At 51.1% G+C, this 14,622-nt stretch overlaps 7 protein-coding genes across 7 annotated transcripts; 4 read left to right on the top strand and 3 right to left on the bottom strand.

Moving 5' to 3' along the window:
* The first annotated feature begins 568 nt into the window (after positions 1–568).
* LOC110483159 (histone H1.01) lies at positions 569–1,506 on the top strand. Its single transcript, XM_021552843.3, has one exon. The coding sequence runs from the start codon at positions 610–612 to the stop codon at positions 1,273–1,275; it is 666 nt and encodes a 221-aa protein (XP_021408518.1). The 5' UTR covers positions 569–609; the 3' UTR covers positions 1,276–1,506.
* Positions 1,507–2,637: 1,131 nt separating this feature from the next.
* Positions 2,638–3,124, bottom strand: LOC110483170 (histone H2B 1/2/3/4/6). Its single transcript, XM_021552855.2, has one exon. The coding sequence runs from the start codon at positions 3,095–3,097 to the stop codon at positions 2,717–2,719; it is 381 nt and encodes a 126-aa protein (XP_021408530.1). The 5' UTR covers positions 3,098–3,124; the 3' UTR covers positions 2,638–2,716.
* A 245-nt stretch (positions 3,125–3,369) lies between these two features.
* On the top strand, positions 3,370–5,079 carry LOC110483166 (histone H2A.J). The gene has a single exon (XM_021552852.2). The coding sequence runs from the start codon at positions 3,420–3,422 to the stop codon at positions 3,807–3,809; it is 390 nt and encodes a 129-aa protein (XP_021408527.1). The 5' UTR covers positions 3,370–3,419; the 3' UTR covers positions 3,810–5,079.
* A 4,222-nt stretch (positions 5,080–9,301) lies between these two features.
* On the top strand, positions 9,302–9,743 carry LOC144246331 (histone H4). The gene has a single exon (XM_077783589.1). The coding sequence runs from the start codon at positions 9,341–9,343 to the stop codon at positions 9,650–9,652; it is 312 nt and encodes a 103-aa protein (XP_077639715.1). The 5' UTR covers positions 9,302–9,340; the 3' UTR covers positions 9,653–9,743.
* Positions 9,744–10,548: 805 nt separating this feature from the next.
* LOC144246277 (histone H3) lies at positions 10,549–11,035 on the bottom strand. Its single transcript, XM_077783132.1, has one exon. It carries the CDS (start codon positions 11,010–11,012, stop codon positions 10,602–10,604), a length of 411 nt encoding a protein of 136 aa, XP_077639258.1. The 5' UTR covers positions 11,013–11,035; the 3' UTR covers positions 10,549–10,601.
* A 913-nt stretch (positions 11,036–11,948) lies between these two features.
* Positions 11,949–12,447, top strand: LOC144246276 (histone H3). The gene has a single exon (XM_077783131.1). It carries the CDS (start codon positions 11,984–11,986, stop codon positions 12,392–12,394), a length of 411 nt encoding a protein of 136 aa, XP_077639257.1. The 5' UTR covers positions 11,949–11,983; the 3' UTR covers positions 12,395–12,447.
* Positions 12,448–13,249: 802 nt separating this feature from the next.
* LOC110483174 (histone H4) lies at positions 13,250–13,695 on the bottom strand. Its single transcript, XM_021552860.2, has one exon. It carries the CDS (start codon positions 13,653–13,655, stop codon positions 13,344–13,346), a length of 312 nt encoding a protein of 103 aa, XP_021408535.1. The 5' UTR covers positions 13,656–13,695; the 3' UTR covers positions 13,250–13,343.
* Positions 13,696–14,622: the final 927 nt, after the last annotated feature.

Below are 14,622 nucleotides of genomic sequence, written 5' to 3'. Positions count from 1 at the left end.
CCCAAACAAGAAAATATATTGAAATACCGTATCCTTAATAGTTAAAGATATGGTTAAGAGAGCCGAATCTTTATCCATATTCAAAGCTTAGCCATGAAATTGTGTTACTTCCTTGTCTTTGAAACCAATTTACGACAAAAATACTCAAGCTGATCACTCAGTTTCTGCCCTAATCTGAAGAAAACCCCCCAAAGAGTAAGCCTGCATTACGGGGGAGACTTTTTATCTACGTGTTTTATTTTAATTTAGAAGGAAAAACAAAAGTTTGCCGTTCCCGGGGTCTTTCTGGCTTCACAACGCAGGGTTTAAAAGAGCTTTTCTCTGCCATCTGTGGTCCAAACAGCAAGAAACTTGCCCGAATGAAAGTCCACCGTCTTCTCTTCACTCCCCGAAGAAACTGGGGTGATTTCGCGACACTCGTTTTACGAAAAATATGAATTTATAACTCCGAAGAAACACAGACTCGGAGGAGGAAAAGCTCTTCCTGGCTAACAGTTAGGCGGGCTCTGCAAAGCACCAATCACAGATCACCGCTTCGCTATAAATTCAGGCATCGGGGTTACTGTAGCCCAATTACTTTCTTTTGATTAGGAAGAAGTCTCTGCAGCGATGTCGGAGACCGCTCCCGCCGCCGCTCCCGCCGTCGCGGCCCCCGCCGCCAAGGCCGCCGCCAAGAAGCCGAAGAAGGCGGCGAGCGGCTCCAAAGCCCGCAAGCCCGCGGGGCCCAGCGTCACCGAGCTGATCACCAAGGCCGTGTCCGCCTCCAAGGAGCGCAAGGGGCTCTCCCTCGCCGCGCTCAAGAAGGCGCTGGCCGCCGGCGGCTACGATGTGGAGAAGAACAACAGCCGCATCAAGCTGGGGCTCAAGAGCCTCGTCAGCAAGGGCACCCTGGTGCAGACCAAGGGCACCGGCGCCTCCGGCTCTTTTCGCCTCAGCAAGAAACCCGGAGAGGTGAAGGAAAAAGCCCCGAAGAAGAGAACAGCTGCAGCCAAGCCCAAGAAGCCGGCGGCTAAGAAGCCCGCCAGCGCCGCCAAAAAGCCGAAGAAGGCTGCAGCGGTGAAGAAGAGCCCTAAAAAAGCAAAGAAGCCAGCGGCCGCCTCAGCCAAGAAAGCAGCGAAGAGCCCCAAGAAGGCAACAAAGGCCGCCAAGCCCAAAAAAGCGGCGGCAGCAGCGAAGAGCCCGGCTAAGGCAAAGGCGGTGAAGCCCAAAGCGGCCAAGCCGAAGGCGGCTAAGCCTAAAACAGCCAAGGCAAAGAAGGCAGCGCCGAAGAAATGAAGTGCTGAAGTGGAAATACTTTTAAACCCAACGGCTCTTTTAAGAGCCACCCACTATTGTCCCCAAAAGGGCTGATACACTCCGTCACTGAGCTCCGTGCCTGCAGCAGAGCCAACTATTTGCCACTATCCGTGTGGGACATTCGTCTGTGGAGTGGATGGGACGCTAAACTTACGGCCGTGGTTTTATACTAAGACTTGGAAAAATAAAAGTTTACATTCCCGGCGAAAACGCTTTCTAAAGGCTGCCTTTTTTTTTTTTTTTTTTTTTTTTTTTTTTGAGCACCGCAAGTGGGTGTAGATGTTAAAGGGACTGCTTAAGGGCGGGTACCTTTCTGGGGCGTGGAGGTTCCTTTCGTTGCTCTAAATCAGCGCGATTCCTAACAGCACGGATGCGACTGCCACACCTCTTAGTGACCGTAGCCGGGAACTGTCAGCACGGCTCCTCCGCTTCCTTGGCAATGACCTTTCCGCTTGCCAGCGCTGGCGTGGGGCAGGCCTTAATTTCTGCGTGACTTGACCGACCTACTTTTTTCGAGGAGGCGACTGCCGGGGCGGGAGGCGGGCAGGAGTCAGCGGCGTTCCTCTCCGCACCCTGCCGGGCTGGCGGCGGGAGCGCGGCCGGGCAGCGGTCCCGAGCCCCCGGGCGGCAGCGCAGGGGCGGAGCGGCGCGGAGCTCTGCGCAGCGCCGGGGGCTGCCCGGCGCCGCCTGCGATTGGCTGATGGGAGAAGCCGCAGCCGCTCATTGGGTCGCTGGGAAATTTGGAAAAGCCCGCGCTGCAGGGGAAGGGGGGAGGGGATGGGGTGGAAAAGGGAGAAAAGGAGGGGGGACACGGAGCACTACTCGCTTTGGCTCCGAGCCTACCCGTGCTCCCGGGCCCCCGCGTTCCGTGAGATCTCATTCCCCTAAAGCGTCTACCCCATTTCAGGGGTGTTCTCCCGTCCCCCAGGCATGTAATCCTTGTCTTCTCATACACAAGGCAAAATGTTTTAGCTTGAGACTATTCCGAAACATCAATACAAACGATAAAGAGGGTCGAGTATTTATCCTTGTGCCTTTTCATAAAAATTAAATGTTTTTACCTTCGTGAAGCATGTTTGCCAATTTAACTGTGAAACTTCCAATTTGGATAGGACATATTGTATTGTCTCTTATTTTTACTGTTAAAAAATACTGCTTCCATTTATTTAAAAAATACTTAAACGTTTACATTTAAGAGTAAATTTTAACTACCTCTAACTTGAAAAAATATTCAAGAACTTTGTAATTACTATTGCAAGATTTAGTAGCTGACTAAACACTTGTTTAAAATTCTACCTACCACTTTTTAAAGTTACATTTCCATACCCAAGACCGAGACACTACCATGAAACAGCTCTTTTATTGAAAAATTTGGTGGCTCTTAAAAGAGCCTTTGGGTTAAGTGACGATCCGAAACTCCTTACTTGGAGCTGGTGTACTTGGTGACAGCCTTGGTGCCCTCGGACACGGCGTGCTTGGCCAGCTCGCCGGGCAGCAGCAGGCGCACGGCCGTCTGGATCTCCCGCGAGGTGATGGTGGAGCGCTTGTTGTAGTGCGCTAAGCGCGACGCCTCGCCCGCGATGCGCTCGAAGATGTCGTTGACGAAGGAGTTCATGATGCCCATGGCCTTGGACGAGATGCCCGTGTCGGGGTGCACCTGCTTCAGCACCTTGTACACGTAGATGGAGTAGCTCTCCTTGCGGCTCTTCTTGCGCTTCTTGTCGCCCTTCTTCTGCGTCTTGGTCACCGCCTTCTTGGAGCCCTTCTTGGGCGCGGGGGCGGACTTGGCCGGCTCGGGCATCTTGGCAGCGCTTTCCTACCCGGCGGAAGCTCAGCACGCAAAATGGCCGCGGCGCCCGCTATTTATACAGAAGTGTATGCAAATTAAAGGCATCAGCACCGCGCAATGCCATTGGACCTTCCCGTACCGGGCGCGTCTTCGTCGCCGATTGGTCACACCACGATCCGTCCGCTCATTGGTTCTTTCGGCAGAGCCCGGTTCCAGCCAATCTCCGCGTGCTGACCCGCCCAGGGAAGGGATAAAAGGGGAGCGGCGCTTGCGTCAGTATGATTGTCCTGGTTCTCGTCCGTGTCCAGTCTGTGCTCCAGTCAGTGCTTCCAGCATGTCCGGCCGCGGGAAACAGGGAGGCAAGGTCCGAGCTAAGGCCAAGTCGCGCTCGTCGCGGGCCGGGCTGCAGTTCCCTGTCGGCCGTGTCCATCGGCTTCTCCGAAAAGGTAACTACGCGGAGCGGGTGGGTGCCGGAGCTCCCGTCTACATGGCAGCTGTGCTGGAGTACCTGACGGCCGAGATCCTGGAGCTGGCGGGCAACGCGGCCCGCGACAACAAGAAGACGCGCATCATCCCCCGCCACCTGCAGCTCGCCATCCGCAACGACGAGGAGCTCAACAAGCTGCTGGGCAAGGTGACGATCGCGCAGGGTGGCGTGCTGCCCAACATCCAGGCCGTGCTGCTGCCCAAGAAGACTGAGAGCCATAAAGCTAAAAGCAAATAAATCTGGCGAGCAAAGCTACTCAGACTTTGCACGACATGAAATTTTAAACAAAAGGCTCTTTTCAGAGCCACCACGTAGTCAGAAAAGAGTTGTGTTACTTTCTTTACAAAGGTGCTCTGATGTGGAGTCTTCAATTTTACTAAATTTAATTTAAACGAACTTGTGGTGTTTCAAAACTTTGTTTCTACTGAAAAGGGCTGATAAATTTGCTTTCCAGCCCGTGTTTCTAAATGAATGTTAATATTTTTGTAACAATTTATTGTTTCATTTTTTCATTGTAACACTCAGTAAAGAGCTGGTGTTTCAGGATTCTGCTCACCTTTCATGGTTCCACAGCTTACTTAGGGTATAGATTAGAGGACGGTGTTTGAAGCACGGGTGGGAGTGGCAAAAGATATGCAGCATGAAGATAAAGAGGAGACCATCGTAAACCCCAGATGTAGCTACATCTAATAATGGAAAGATTTCTTTCCCTTTAAAGGCCTTTGTTCTTTAAAAGATGCTAAGTTCCTATGTGTTAAATACATGTAGAAATAAAATGAGGAATGCCTTAGCAAAAACGGCATTTGAGCTATATCTGAACTTAGAACCTGCACTCTAAACTAACAGTGTAACACTCATTCAGGAGCACCTTGTAGTGGTAGTGTGTTCCCATTTTAAGGGGCATTTTCAAACTTTCTACTCATAACTTTTCTCACTGTCCATTGCTGTTCCTCTTGTTGCATCAATTGACAGTGGGTAATAATGAGTTTTCTATATTGTTGGCACAAATATCACCCCAGAGCACAATCTTAAATCTCTTCATACTCATTATTATAAATTATGAGAAAAACTGTCTGACTGATTCCTCTTGCTAGGATAGTCCCAGAAGCCTCATCTGATGATCTGTAGCACACTGCACTGAGGTGATTGGTCTCATCTTTGTTGCACCTCTGCTCTTTCCATCTCCTGGAGAGAAGGAGGAGTGCTCTTGGCTAGGGGAGCCATCCCCAAGCTGTAGTAGACAGGCTTTTTAGGCAGCATTGTGCCATGCCCAAAGCAGGGCATCAGGGATCATTTGTGGAGAGAAATATAGAGAGCTGCTGGAGCACCAGACTAATATTTTACAGTGATTGTGTCTGCATCTAAAGGTTTTGTTTTTAAGTGGACACATTTAGGGTTGTAGTGGTTTTATTATGCTGTTTTACTGATCATTTGCTACTGCTAAATATCTCTGGCCCTTACTCTTCTTTAAAATCTGCAATGGTAATTAAAATTTTATTTTAACATGCATGGGTCTTCTATACATAGTTTTCAGAAGAAATTTCTACATATGTGTTTGTCAGAAAATTTCAATCTCAGAATGGTTTGGGTTGGAAGGGACCATTAAAGATTATCTCACCCAAAACTCCTGCTTGTGGGCAGGGTCACCTTTCACTAGCCCTGGCTATTCAGAGCCCCATCCTGCCTGACTCTAGGGATGGCATTCTCTAGGAATGAGGCATCCCCATTTTCTCTGGACACCCTTGTTCAGTGTCCTACAAGCGTCCTTGCAAAAAATGCCTTACTTATGTGCAATCTAAATGTAAAATCATTGTCCTTCCTCCTATCCCTACAGGCCTGAAAAGAAGCCTTCTCTATTGAAAGGCTGCTATAGGATTTCCTCAGAACTTGTTTTTCTCCTGGCCAGACAACTGCAACTCTCTCAGCCTTTCTTTACAGGAAAGGTTACCTAGCCCTCTGATAATTTCTGTGGCCCTCTCTGGACCTGCTCTGCCAGATTAATGTCTTTTCTTATGCCAGAAGACCACAGAGCTGCATAGAGCACTCCAGGTGGGGTCTCAGGAGAGCTGAGTGGAACAGGAAAACCACCTGCCTCAACCTTCAGTTCAGGCTGCTTTTGTTGCACCCCTCATTAGGATGGGCTTTCTGGGGCACAAGTGTCTATCTCTAGATCAAAGCACTGGAATTCCAGAAAAAGGTGTGGGGTAGAGATATCTAAGCAGGAGTTGGCTTTCTCTGTGAACAAACTCCTGCATGTGGAGGTCAGAGCTGATAGCACAAGAGAGGGCCCCATTCTCTGAGTGTGGTGCTAAACCTAGTGTATCCATTCAAATTCGTCCTGTCATCTGACCAGGAATTTCTTATTTGCTTCAGAATTTCATTCCAAACACTTATTATACTCATTAGTCTTCTCACCTCAGTACCTGGAGTTTCATCCTCTGTCATGCTTAGATCCACTCCTTAACACTCTCTGGATTTGTCTTAACCAGTTTCACCAGTTGTTAACCTGGTGTCGCCATCACCAGTGATAAGGTTTCCAACATAAAAGTCCAGTAAATCAGATGGATTAAACAGTAGGAGAGCTGGAAAATCTCCTGTTGTTAAAAACAGCTTTCAAGCAAATTCCAGTGCATGAAGGAATGCAGCTAAGCAAGTTTAAATAAATGAATTTATCTTAGTTGGAAATGCAAGAAGCAGTAGGAAAGAGGAAATCCATATCACATGGTACCTCAGCTGTGTCATTGTGTTGCAATGCACCTTCACATTCTAAAGAATTAGTGACAAAAAAAAAAAAAAAAATCCAAACCTGCAACCAAGGTCCCTGAAATGCTATAGATCATAGTTATGCCTGGGGATAACTCAGTAATGCCAGTTTGTATATTAAAAGACTTAAAACTGCATGGTTAAATATTCAAAGAACCTTTCTATCCCATTTCATCTATATTGCTTGCAATGCTAGGAAAAATGTACCTATTATGCAGCTCTGATATTACTTTAGTTTGCACATTATTATACCTATTGTGACAGTTGTAGCAGATACAGATATGGATTTAAATTGCCACTAAATCTCTCAAAAAAATTAGGAGCAGCTTTGAAGTTGGTTACAATACACTGATGCAATGACTTTTTTTGCTAATTACCCTCCTGTGCAGTATCCTCTTGTGCAGTCATGGTGAGATGTTGCCTTATTTTAATAAAAAAATGCAATTTTCTCATTATAGTTTAATGAGGAACTAGGGTAATTGTCCTAATTAATGCACTCTTGAAAAGCTACAGATTTTTAATTTTTTAAACTTAGCTGAGTTTTGCAAAGGTTTCCTTTCTCATTTAACCCTACTGCTGTGTGCCCAAATTCATGAGGGAAATGAGGTATCTCTAACATGTGGATCAGAAGATAAACTTAGATAAAAAAAAACTTAACAGTAGAAATAACTTTACTAGGGATTTTATTCAGTAGCATAATTTTATTTCTTCTCTTTTTAAATTATTTTTGTTTAAGAAAGTGCTCTTATCCATAAAAGAACTGTATGTATATCCCTAACAGACACACCTGTGAAACATGTCCATGCACACTTGCAGCAACACATAGGCAAGGCAGCCTTCCAGAAGGCATGATATTAAATTATATCTAATGTACTAGACCTATTGAGGAAAGGGGTTTGTAGCTGTTTTACTTACTTGAAGCTTAAAATTTGGTCTCAGCCTCTCCATCACCCATCTCTGGCAGAAATGGAGGGGGATTTTCCGAGTCTTGTGGTACTTACATTGCTGGAAGGAAAAGTTATACTAGGATCCTCAGTCCTCATTTAGGAAGCCTTAGGAATAAATTATTATTTTGACATACCAAAAGATTTTGCATCATTTCTTTCAGGTCTCTTAAGTAATCAGAATGCTGTTCCTAACTGCCTCAGGAAACATAGTTAGACAGATTTTCATATATAAAGAACGAAGCAGAATTTGTGGAGCCAAAAGGGAATGTTAGGCACCAGCCTGACAGGCCCACTATTGACAAATCTTCCAGTTAGTCTATAAACAGTCTTAGTTCATTCTGTTCAGTTGAAAAAGCAATCCTAATCTAAATTAAAAATATTTTTTCCTTCTTATGCTGTATATTTGAGTGGCAATTCTTTAAATTTGAAAGAAAAAGAAATTCACAGTGATACTTAAAACAGAATTTGTACCCTTTTGTCATCTGTAAATGAAGGCATGACTATCTCAATTGCATTTCCCCTGAATCTAGGTAATATTTTATCCCCAGAAATATTTTTGAGATGTTGCTGACGTTCTCTACATTATATTAAGGAAAAACTTTAAATAAATAACTGCACCATTTTTAAGGGATATGAAAAATTTTATAGCAGTAGGCATGTAACAGACATAAAATAATAATAATAGAAGAATTGGCAAGCACCTTAGGCATATCAGATATATTCAGTGCAAGTAATATTTAAAACCATAATAGATTTCATTTAGAAATAGTCTTATAAGCCAATATTTATTCAATCACTTCACAAATACAGTCCAACATACTGTAAGCAGCATGTATGACATGTTTTCTGCAAAAGCATGAAACAGACAGAAAAAAATTCTGGATTCCTCATTGGAATAATAATTGTTGCACTAGTGTTCATTCTTCAGCTGTCATACAGACAGTTGTTTGTAATATCCGTAATTCTTTCTTTCGCTTGCGGGATCTCAGTGTCCGGCAGCGGATACTTCTTCCCGAGGCCGGCAGTGCCGGGAGCGAGCCCCAGCCCTGCGGCCAGCGCAGCACTGAGACCTGTGCGCGGGGCTGGGCCTGGCGGTCCCTTCCGCGCTCTCCAACAGCGCCTCCGGACTGCCTCCAGGGAGTCTCCGGTCTAAAGGCTTCCCTCTGCAGCCCCTCACTGACCATTTCTCCCTGCTCCCCCTCGCACCGACCTGCAGTCGACATGAATGCGTGCGAAAATGAAAACGCGGAACGCTCCGTGCCCCGCGGAGGAGGGGGCAGCTGTGGGAGTGTCTGGGTAGACAAAAAACACGCGAAGCCGCTATGGCCGAAGCAAACAAAGACAGCGCGGCCCGGGAAAGCCTGTTCCGCCGGGCTCCCCGCGAGCGGGAGGCGGAAGAGCGGCGGGGGGAGGCGGGAGCGCCGAGCGAGGCCCCGCATTGGTCGGATTTTGCCGCAGACCCGCGGGGAGGGACGAGGAAGGTGCGCCGCAGCCCGAAAGGCGGGCCGGGGGTCGCAGGCCCCGCTCTAGCTACTGACATAGACCCGGAGCTGCCGTAGAACTGTCACCAGCACAGGGGGCAGCGGGCGGGACAGGAAAGAAGCAAAAGGACGCGCGGGCTGACGGCAAGCAGGGACAATGTATGCGACCCGACATTAAATCGGTTAGTACCCGGTAATAAAAAGAGCAGTATTGTCGGTTCAATCGCTGTATGAGCCAACCACTTAAGACTCGGGCTTGATGATCCTTGTGGGTCACTTCTCAGAATATTCTATGATGCCCTGACTAGAAACGCGGGCCGAGGCCAGAACCGCTCAGGAGAGGCGGAGCCGCCGGGAGCGTCCAAGGGACACAGCTGGGAAAGCGCCGCGGCCGCGTCTCGCGGGAAGCACGAGCAGAGCCGCGCAGGGCTGGCGGCGAGGAGAGGAGCAGGGGGCGGGGACCGGGCAGGAGACCCCGCCTCCCTCGGCAGTCCTCAACCAGGTCGGACCGCCGCCCATATACAGAGCCGAGGGGCCGTTCCCAGCGCATTGAGTTGCGAGCTTTGAGTGCAGAATCATGTCTGGTCGGGGTAAGGGCGGCAAGGGGCTCGGCAAGGGCGGCGCCAAGCGCCACCGCAAGGTGCTGCGCGACAACATCCAGGGCATCACCAAGCCGGCCATCCGCCGCCTGGCTCGGCGCGGCGGCGTCAAGCGCATCTCGGGGCTCATCTACGAGGAGACGCGCGGTGTGCTCAAGGTCTTCCTGGAGAACGTGATCCGCGACGCCGTCACCTACACGGAGCACGCCAAGAGGAAGACGGTCACGGCCATGGACGTGGTCTACGCCCTTAAGCGCCAGGGTCGCACCCTCTACGGCTTCGGCGGCTAAACTCGCTTTTTGCTTCATCTTGTCGCTTTTATAAAACACAAAGGCTCTTTTTAGAGCCACCCACAAATGTCAAAAAAGAGCTTCAAATCGCTATTCGGCGTGTGCCTTTTTCCAGTTTTCGGGTGGGAGGAAAAGAGGAAGGGGTTTTTTTTCTTCAGCTTTCCTAAGGGCTTACTGTCCATCCGTGTTACGAAGGTGAGATTCGCATTCAAGTAGGTGGGAGTAACCGAATCTTTACTCGGGAAACGAAACGGAGGGCGTAAAGGGTGTAGTGCTTGACAGGGAGCTCACGGAGCTCTGAGGAAATCAACGTTCGGCAAATTCCAATCCTTTATTTCCCCCATTCTCTTCCATGTGGAGCGCCACCCCATTAAATCAGGCCCTCTTTAGAAAGGGCGAGGGACGGGACAGACAGGCGAGAATAAAACAGGCGATGGATGGGTTGGTCGGGGCCAACCGCCGGTGCCGTGGCCGCTGTCGCGGCACCGGTCGAGACAGCCGGGAAGGGGACAGGGAGCTCCCGAAATGGCGGCGCTCATCTCTCGGACATTCGGTGGGCGGGACAGAGCGGGAAGAAGAAACAGCCAAGAGCACCCCTCAGCGCTCTAGGGACTGCGCACCAAAGACGCTGCGAGCCCCCCGCAGCGGGCTGATCTAAAGCCCTCCCGCCCCTCCCCGCCCTGCTTCTGAGCCTGCCTGTTCTCTAGGCACCGCTCTCGCCTACACCCACCACAGCACAGCCCCGTACACCCCGGCAGGCAGGGCTGGACAATCTGGAAGGCTCGCATTCCCCCAGGTATCCCCGAATTGCCACCACCTTGGGCACTGAAGAGTGCTTGGCACGGGCTGCCCGCGCCTGCCCCACAACACAGAGACAACAGCTCTCTCCAGTGGAATTGTGGTGGCTCTTAAAAGAGCCTTTCGGTTTGAAGTACAATGGGCAGGGAACTCAGGCACGCTCGCCGCGAATGCGGCGGGCCAGCTGGATGTCCTTGGGCATGATGGTGACGCGCTTGGCGTGGATGGCGCACAGGTTGGTGTCCTCGAAGAGCCCCACCAGGTAGGCCTCGCTGGCCTCCTGCAGCGCCATGACGGCCGAGCTCTGGAAGCGCAGGTCGGTCTTGAAGTCCTGCGCGATCTCGCGCACCAGGCGCTGGAAGGGCAGCTTGCGGATCAGCAGCTCCGTGGACTTCTGGTAGCGCCGGATCTCGCGCAGCGCCACCGTGCCGGGCCGGTAGCGGTGCGGCTTCTTGACGCCGCCCGTGGCCGGCGCGCTCTTGCGGGCAGCCTTGGTGGCCAGCTGCTTGCGGGGCGCCTTGCCGCCCGTCGACTTCCGCGCCGTCTGCTTCGTGCGCGCCATCTCCACAAAAGGACTCGCTCGGACCTCACTGAGGCAATACCGAAGCGCTTCCTCCAGCGGCATTTATCGAGCACCGCGGCTCCGCCCCCCGCCGTTGATTGGTCATAGTAGCGGAGAATTTAATTGGGTTACAACTGAAGCCGCTCAGAGCTCCAGTCGTTTCAAATATTTTTTGGGTTGTTTCCTTTTTGTTAGAAAAACATCAACATCTGTTGATGTGCTACTTGCATTCTGTCTATTTCTAATATTTCTTTTTCCCTAAGATGTTTCAGAATGGTACTTTTGGCTTTACGTTTTAAGAAATGTTGTTACTTATAAAGATTTGCCTTAAGAGAGCAATCCGGCCAAACCCCGCACCGAACAAAACAAAATTTTAGGCAAGCAAACGAGACTGAATAAAATCCAATCCAAACATCCAAAAAGTCCCCAGAAAAACAAGACAAAAAAAAAAAAAAAAAAAACAAAAACAAACCAAGAACAAAAGGACACCACCACAAAATTTTTAGTTTCGGAATGCATACAAAGCATCCAATTCCTTTGTTACTACTTCCATAAGAATATAGGATGACCAAATATAAGCGAACAGTATAGATAGAGAATAAAATATATGTTAGCAAACCTGTTTAGAAGCATGTTATCTTCTCGGTAATTGCTGGAAAATTGTATTTTATTTTTACCCACTTCAAGTGGCAGAGTAATTTAATTGATTACGCAAGTGGTTAAAAAGCAGCAATATCTACTCGGAAGAAAGCGAAGACCAAGAGAAACGGCTGGTTTGGGTTAGGTGTTTAAGAGCAGGGCACAACACAAGAAGGGGTTAACGCGGGATTTTCAAACCAGCCCCCTGAGGACAGCCGTTTCCATCGCCCAATCAACAGGCAGCGCTCGGATATAAAACCGAGGTGAGCGCAGTCTGCTACGTTATTGTCGGGTCATTTGCTGCTGTTGAGTGGGACGCAGGGCGTGTTGCGATGGCGCGCACGAAGCAGACGGCGCGGAAGTCGACGGGCGGCAAGGCGCCCCGCAAGCAGCTGGCCACCAAGGCTGCCCGCAAGAGCGCGCCGGCCACGGGCGGCGTCAAGAAGCCGCACCGCTACCGGCCCGGCACGGTGGCGCTGCGCGAGATCCGGCGCTACCAGAAGTCCACGGAGCTGCTGATCCGCAAGCTGCCCTTCCAGCGCCTGGTGCGCGAGATCGCGCAGGACTTCAAGACCGACCTGCGCTTCCAGAGCTCGGCCGTCATGGCGCTGCAGGAGGCCAGCGAGGCCTACCTGGTGGGGCTCTTCGAGGACACCAACCTGTGCGCCATCCACGCCAAGCGCGTCACCATCATGCCCAAGGACATCCAGCTGGCCCGCCGCATTCGCGGCGAGCGTGCCTGAGTTCCCTGCCCATTGTACTTCAAACCGAAAGGCTCTTTTAAGAGCCACCACAATTCCACTGGAGAGAGCTGTTGTCTCTGTGTTGTGGGGCAGGCGCGGGCAGCCCGTGCCAAGCACTCTTCAGTGTCCAAGGTGGTGGCAATTCGGGGATACCTGGGGGAATGCGAGCCTTCCAGAGTGTCCAGCCCTGCCTGCCGGGGTGTACGGGGCTGTGCTGTGGTGGGTGTAGGCGAGAGCGGTGCCTAGAGAACAGGCAGGCTCAGAAGCAGGGCGGGGAGGGGCAGGAGGGCTTTAGATCAGCCCGCTGCGGGGGGCTCGCAGCGTCTTTGGTGCGCAGTCCCTAGAGCGCTGAGGGGTGCTCTTGGCTGTTTCTTCTTCCCGCTCTGTCCCGCCCACCGAATGTCCGAGAGATGAGCGCCGCCATTTCGGGAGCTCCCTGATCCCTTCTCGGCTGTCTCGACCGGTGCCGCGACAGCGGCCACGGCACCGGCGGTTGGCCCCGACCAACCCATCCATCGCCTGTTTTATTCTCGCCTGTCTGTCCCGTCCCTCGCCCTTTCTAAAGAGGGCCTGAGTTAATGGGGTGGCGCTCCGCATGGAAGAGAATGGGGGAAATAAAGGATTGGAATTTGCCGAACGTTGATCTCCTCAGAGCTCCGATAGCTCCCTGTCAAGCACTACACCCTTTACGCCCTCCGTTTCGTTTTTCGAGTACATATTCGGTTACTCCCACCTACTTGAATGCGAATCTCCCCTTCGTAACACGGATGGACAGTAAGCCCTTAGGAAAGCTGAAGAAAAAAAAACCCCTTCCTCTTCCTCCCACCCGAAAACTGGAAAAAAGCACACGCCGAATAGCGATTTGAAGCTCTTTTTTGACATTTGTGGGTGGCTCTGAAAAGAGCCTTTGTGTTTTATAAAAACGCTTAAGATGTAGCAAGAAGCGAGTTTAGCCGCCGAAGCCGTAGAGGGTGCGACCCTGGCGCTTAAGGGCGTAGACCACGTCCATGGCCGTGACCGTCTTCCTCTTGGCGTGCTCCGTGTAGGTGACGGCGTCGCGGATCACGTTCTCCAGGAAGACCTTGAGCACACCGCGCGTCTCCTCGTAGATGAGCCCCGAGATGCGCTTGACGCCGCCGCGCCGAGCCAGGCGGCGGATGGCCGGCTTGGTGATGCCCTGGATGTTGTCGCGCAGCACCTTGCGGTGGCGCTTGGCGCCGCCCTTGCCGAGCCCCTTGCCGCCCTTGCCCCGGCCAGACATGATTCTGCACTCAAAGCTCGCAACTCAATGCGCTGGGAACGGCCCCTCGGCTCTGTATATGGGCGGCGGTCCGACCTGGTTGAGGACTGCGCCGGGGCCGGGCGGGGCGGGCTCTTCGCGCGCCCTTCCCCCGCGGGCCGGGTCTTTGGCGCCATCGCTCCGCCGGAGCCGCGCCCGGCTCGGGCCGGCCCCGCCCCGGAGGCCGAACCCGACTCGGCCCGGGAGCGGATCCGGCCGGGTCCCGCCGTGCCCGCCGCGCTCGGCCCGGCTGCCCGGCCCCGGTAGGGAGCGGGGCCCCGCCGGCCGCGGGGCTGCAGCAAAGCCCGGCCAGTGGCGGCGGCGGGGCCGGCAGAGCCGCGTCCCTCCCGCGCTGCACCGGCCCGCGCCCTGCACCGCCGCCATCGAGCTGCGCCCCAACCAGGGGCCCGGCCCGGCCGGGGAGAGAGAGTGGGCGCCGCTGTCCTGCTTCTACGGTAAATGCACATTTTTCTACCGAGAGCTCTGAAACGGGAGTAATGTGCTGCGATTTTTCTTTTTTTCCTTTTTGAGGGAGACTTTTTTTTTTGCCTTTTAGGAAGCCTTGTCTGTCCCACAGCTCAGACTTAATGATCATGTGGCTTTGTTGTGTTTATGCGACTGGCATGCTGATGAATGAACTGATCAATGTCTCTTAGTGATTTACCCATGGAAAAAATCTATATTATATCTGTACTTTTAAAGATCTTGGAAGTGTTTGATCATTTTAATTATCCTATTCTTTATTGAAAGGTAATAAAGCATTAATTTTGTCATTCTTTTCTTCACAATGTATAAATTTTTGAACACTAAACATGGTCAGGAGGTGCTATTTTGTGCTGGGTTTTCTGTTGGCTCCATGAGCCCATTCTACTGCAGTGACTCCTGAAAGCCTTCAACCTTTGCATGCACACACTACTTTAACTTTTTTTTTTTTTTTTTTTTTTTTTTT

Source organism: Lonchura striata, chromosome 5, assembly GCF_046129695.1.
Source record: "Lonchura striata isolate bLonStr1 chromosome 5, bLonStr1.mat, whole genome shotgun sequence".
Taxonomy (NCBI): domain Eukaryota; kingdom Metazoa; phylum Chordata; class Aves; order Passeriformes; family Estrildidae; genus Lonchura; species Lonchura striata.
This window is presented reverse-complemented; position numbering and strand designations above follow the sequence as displayed.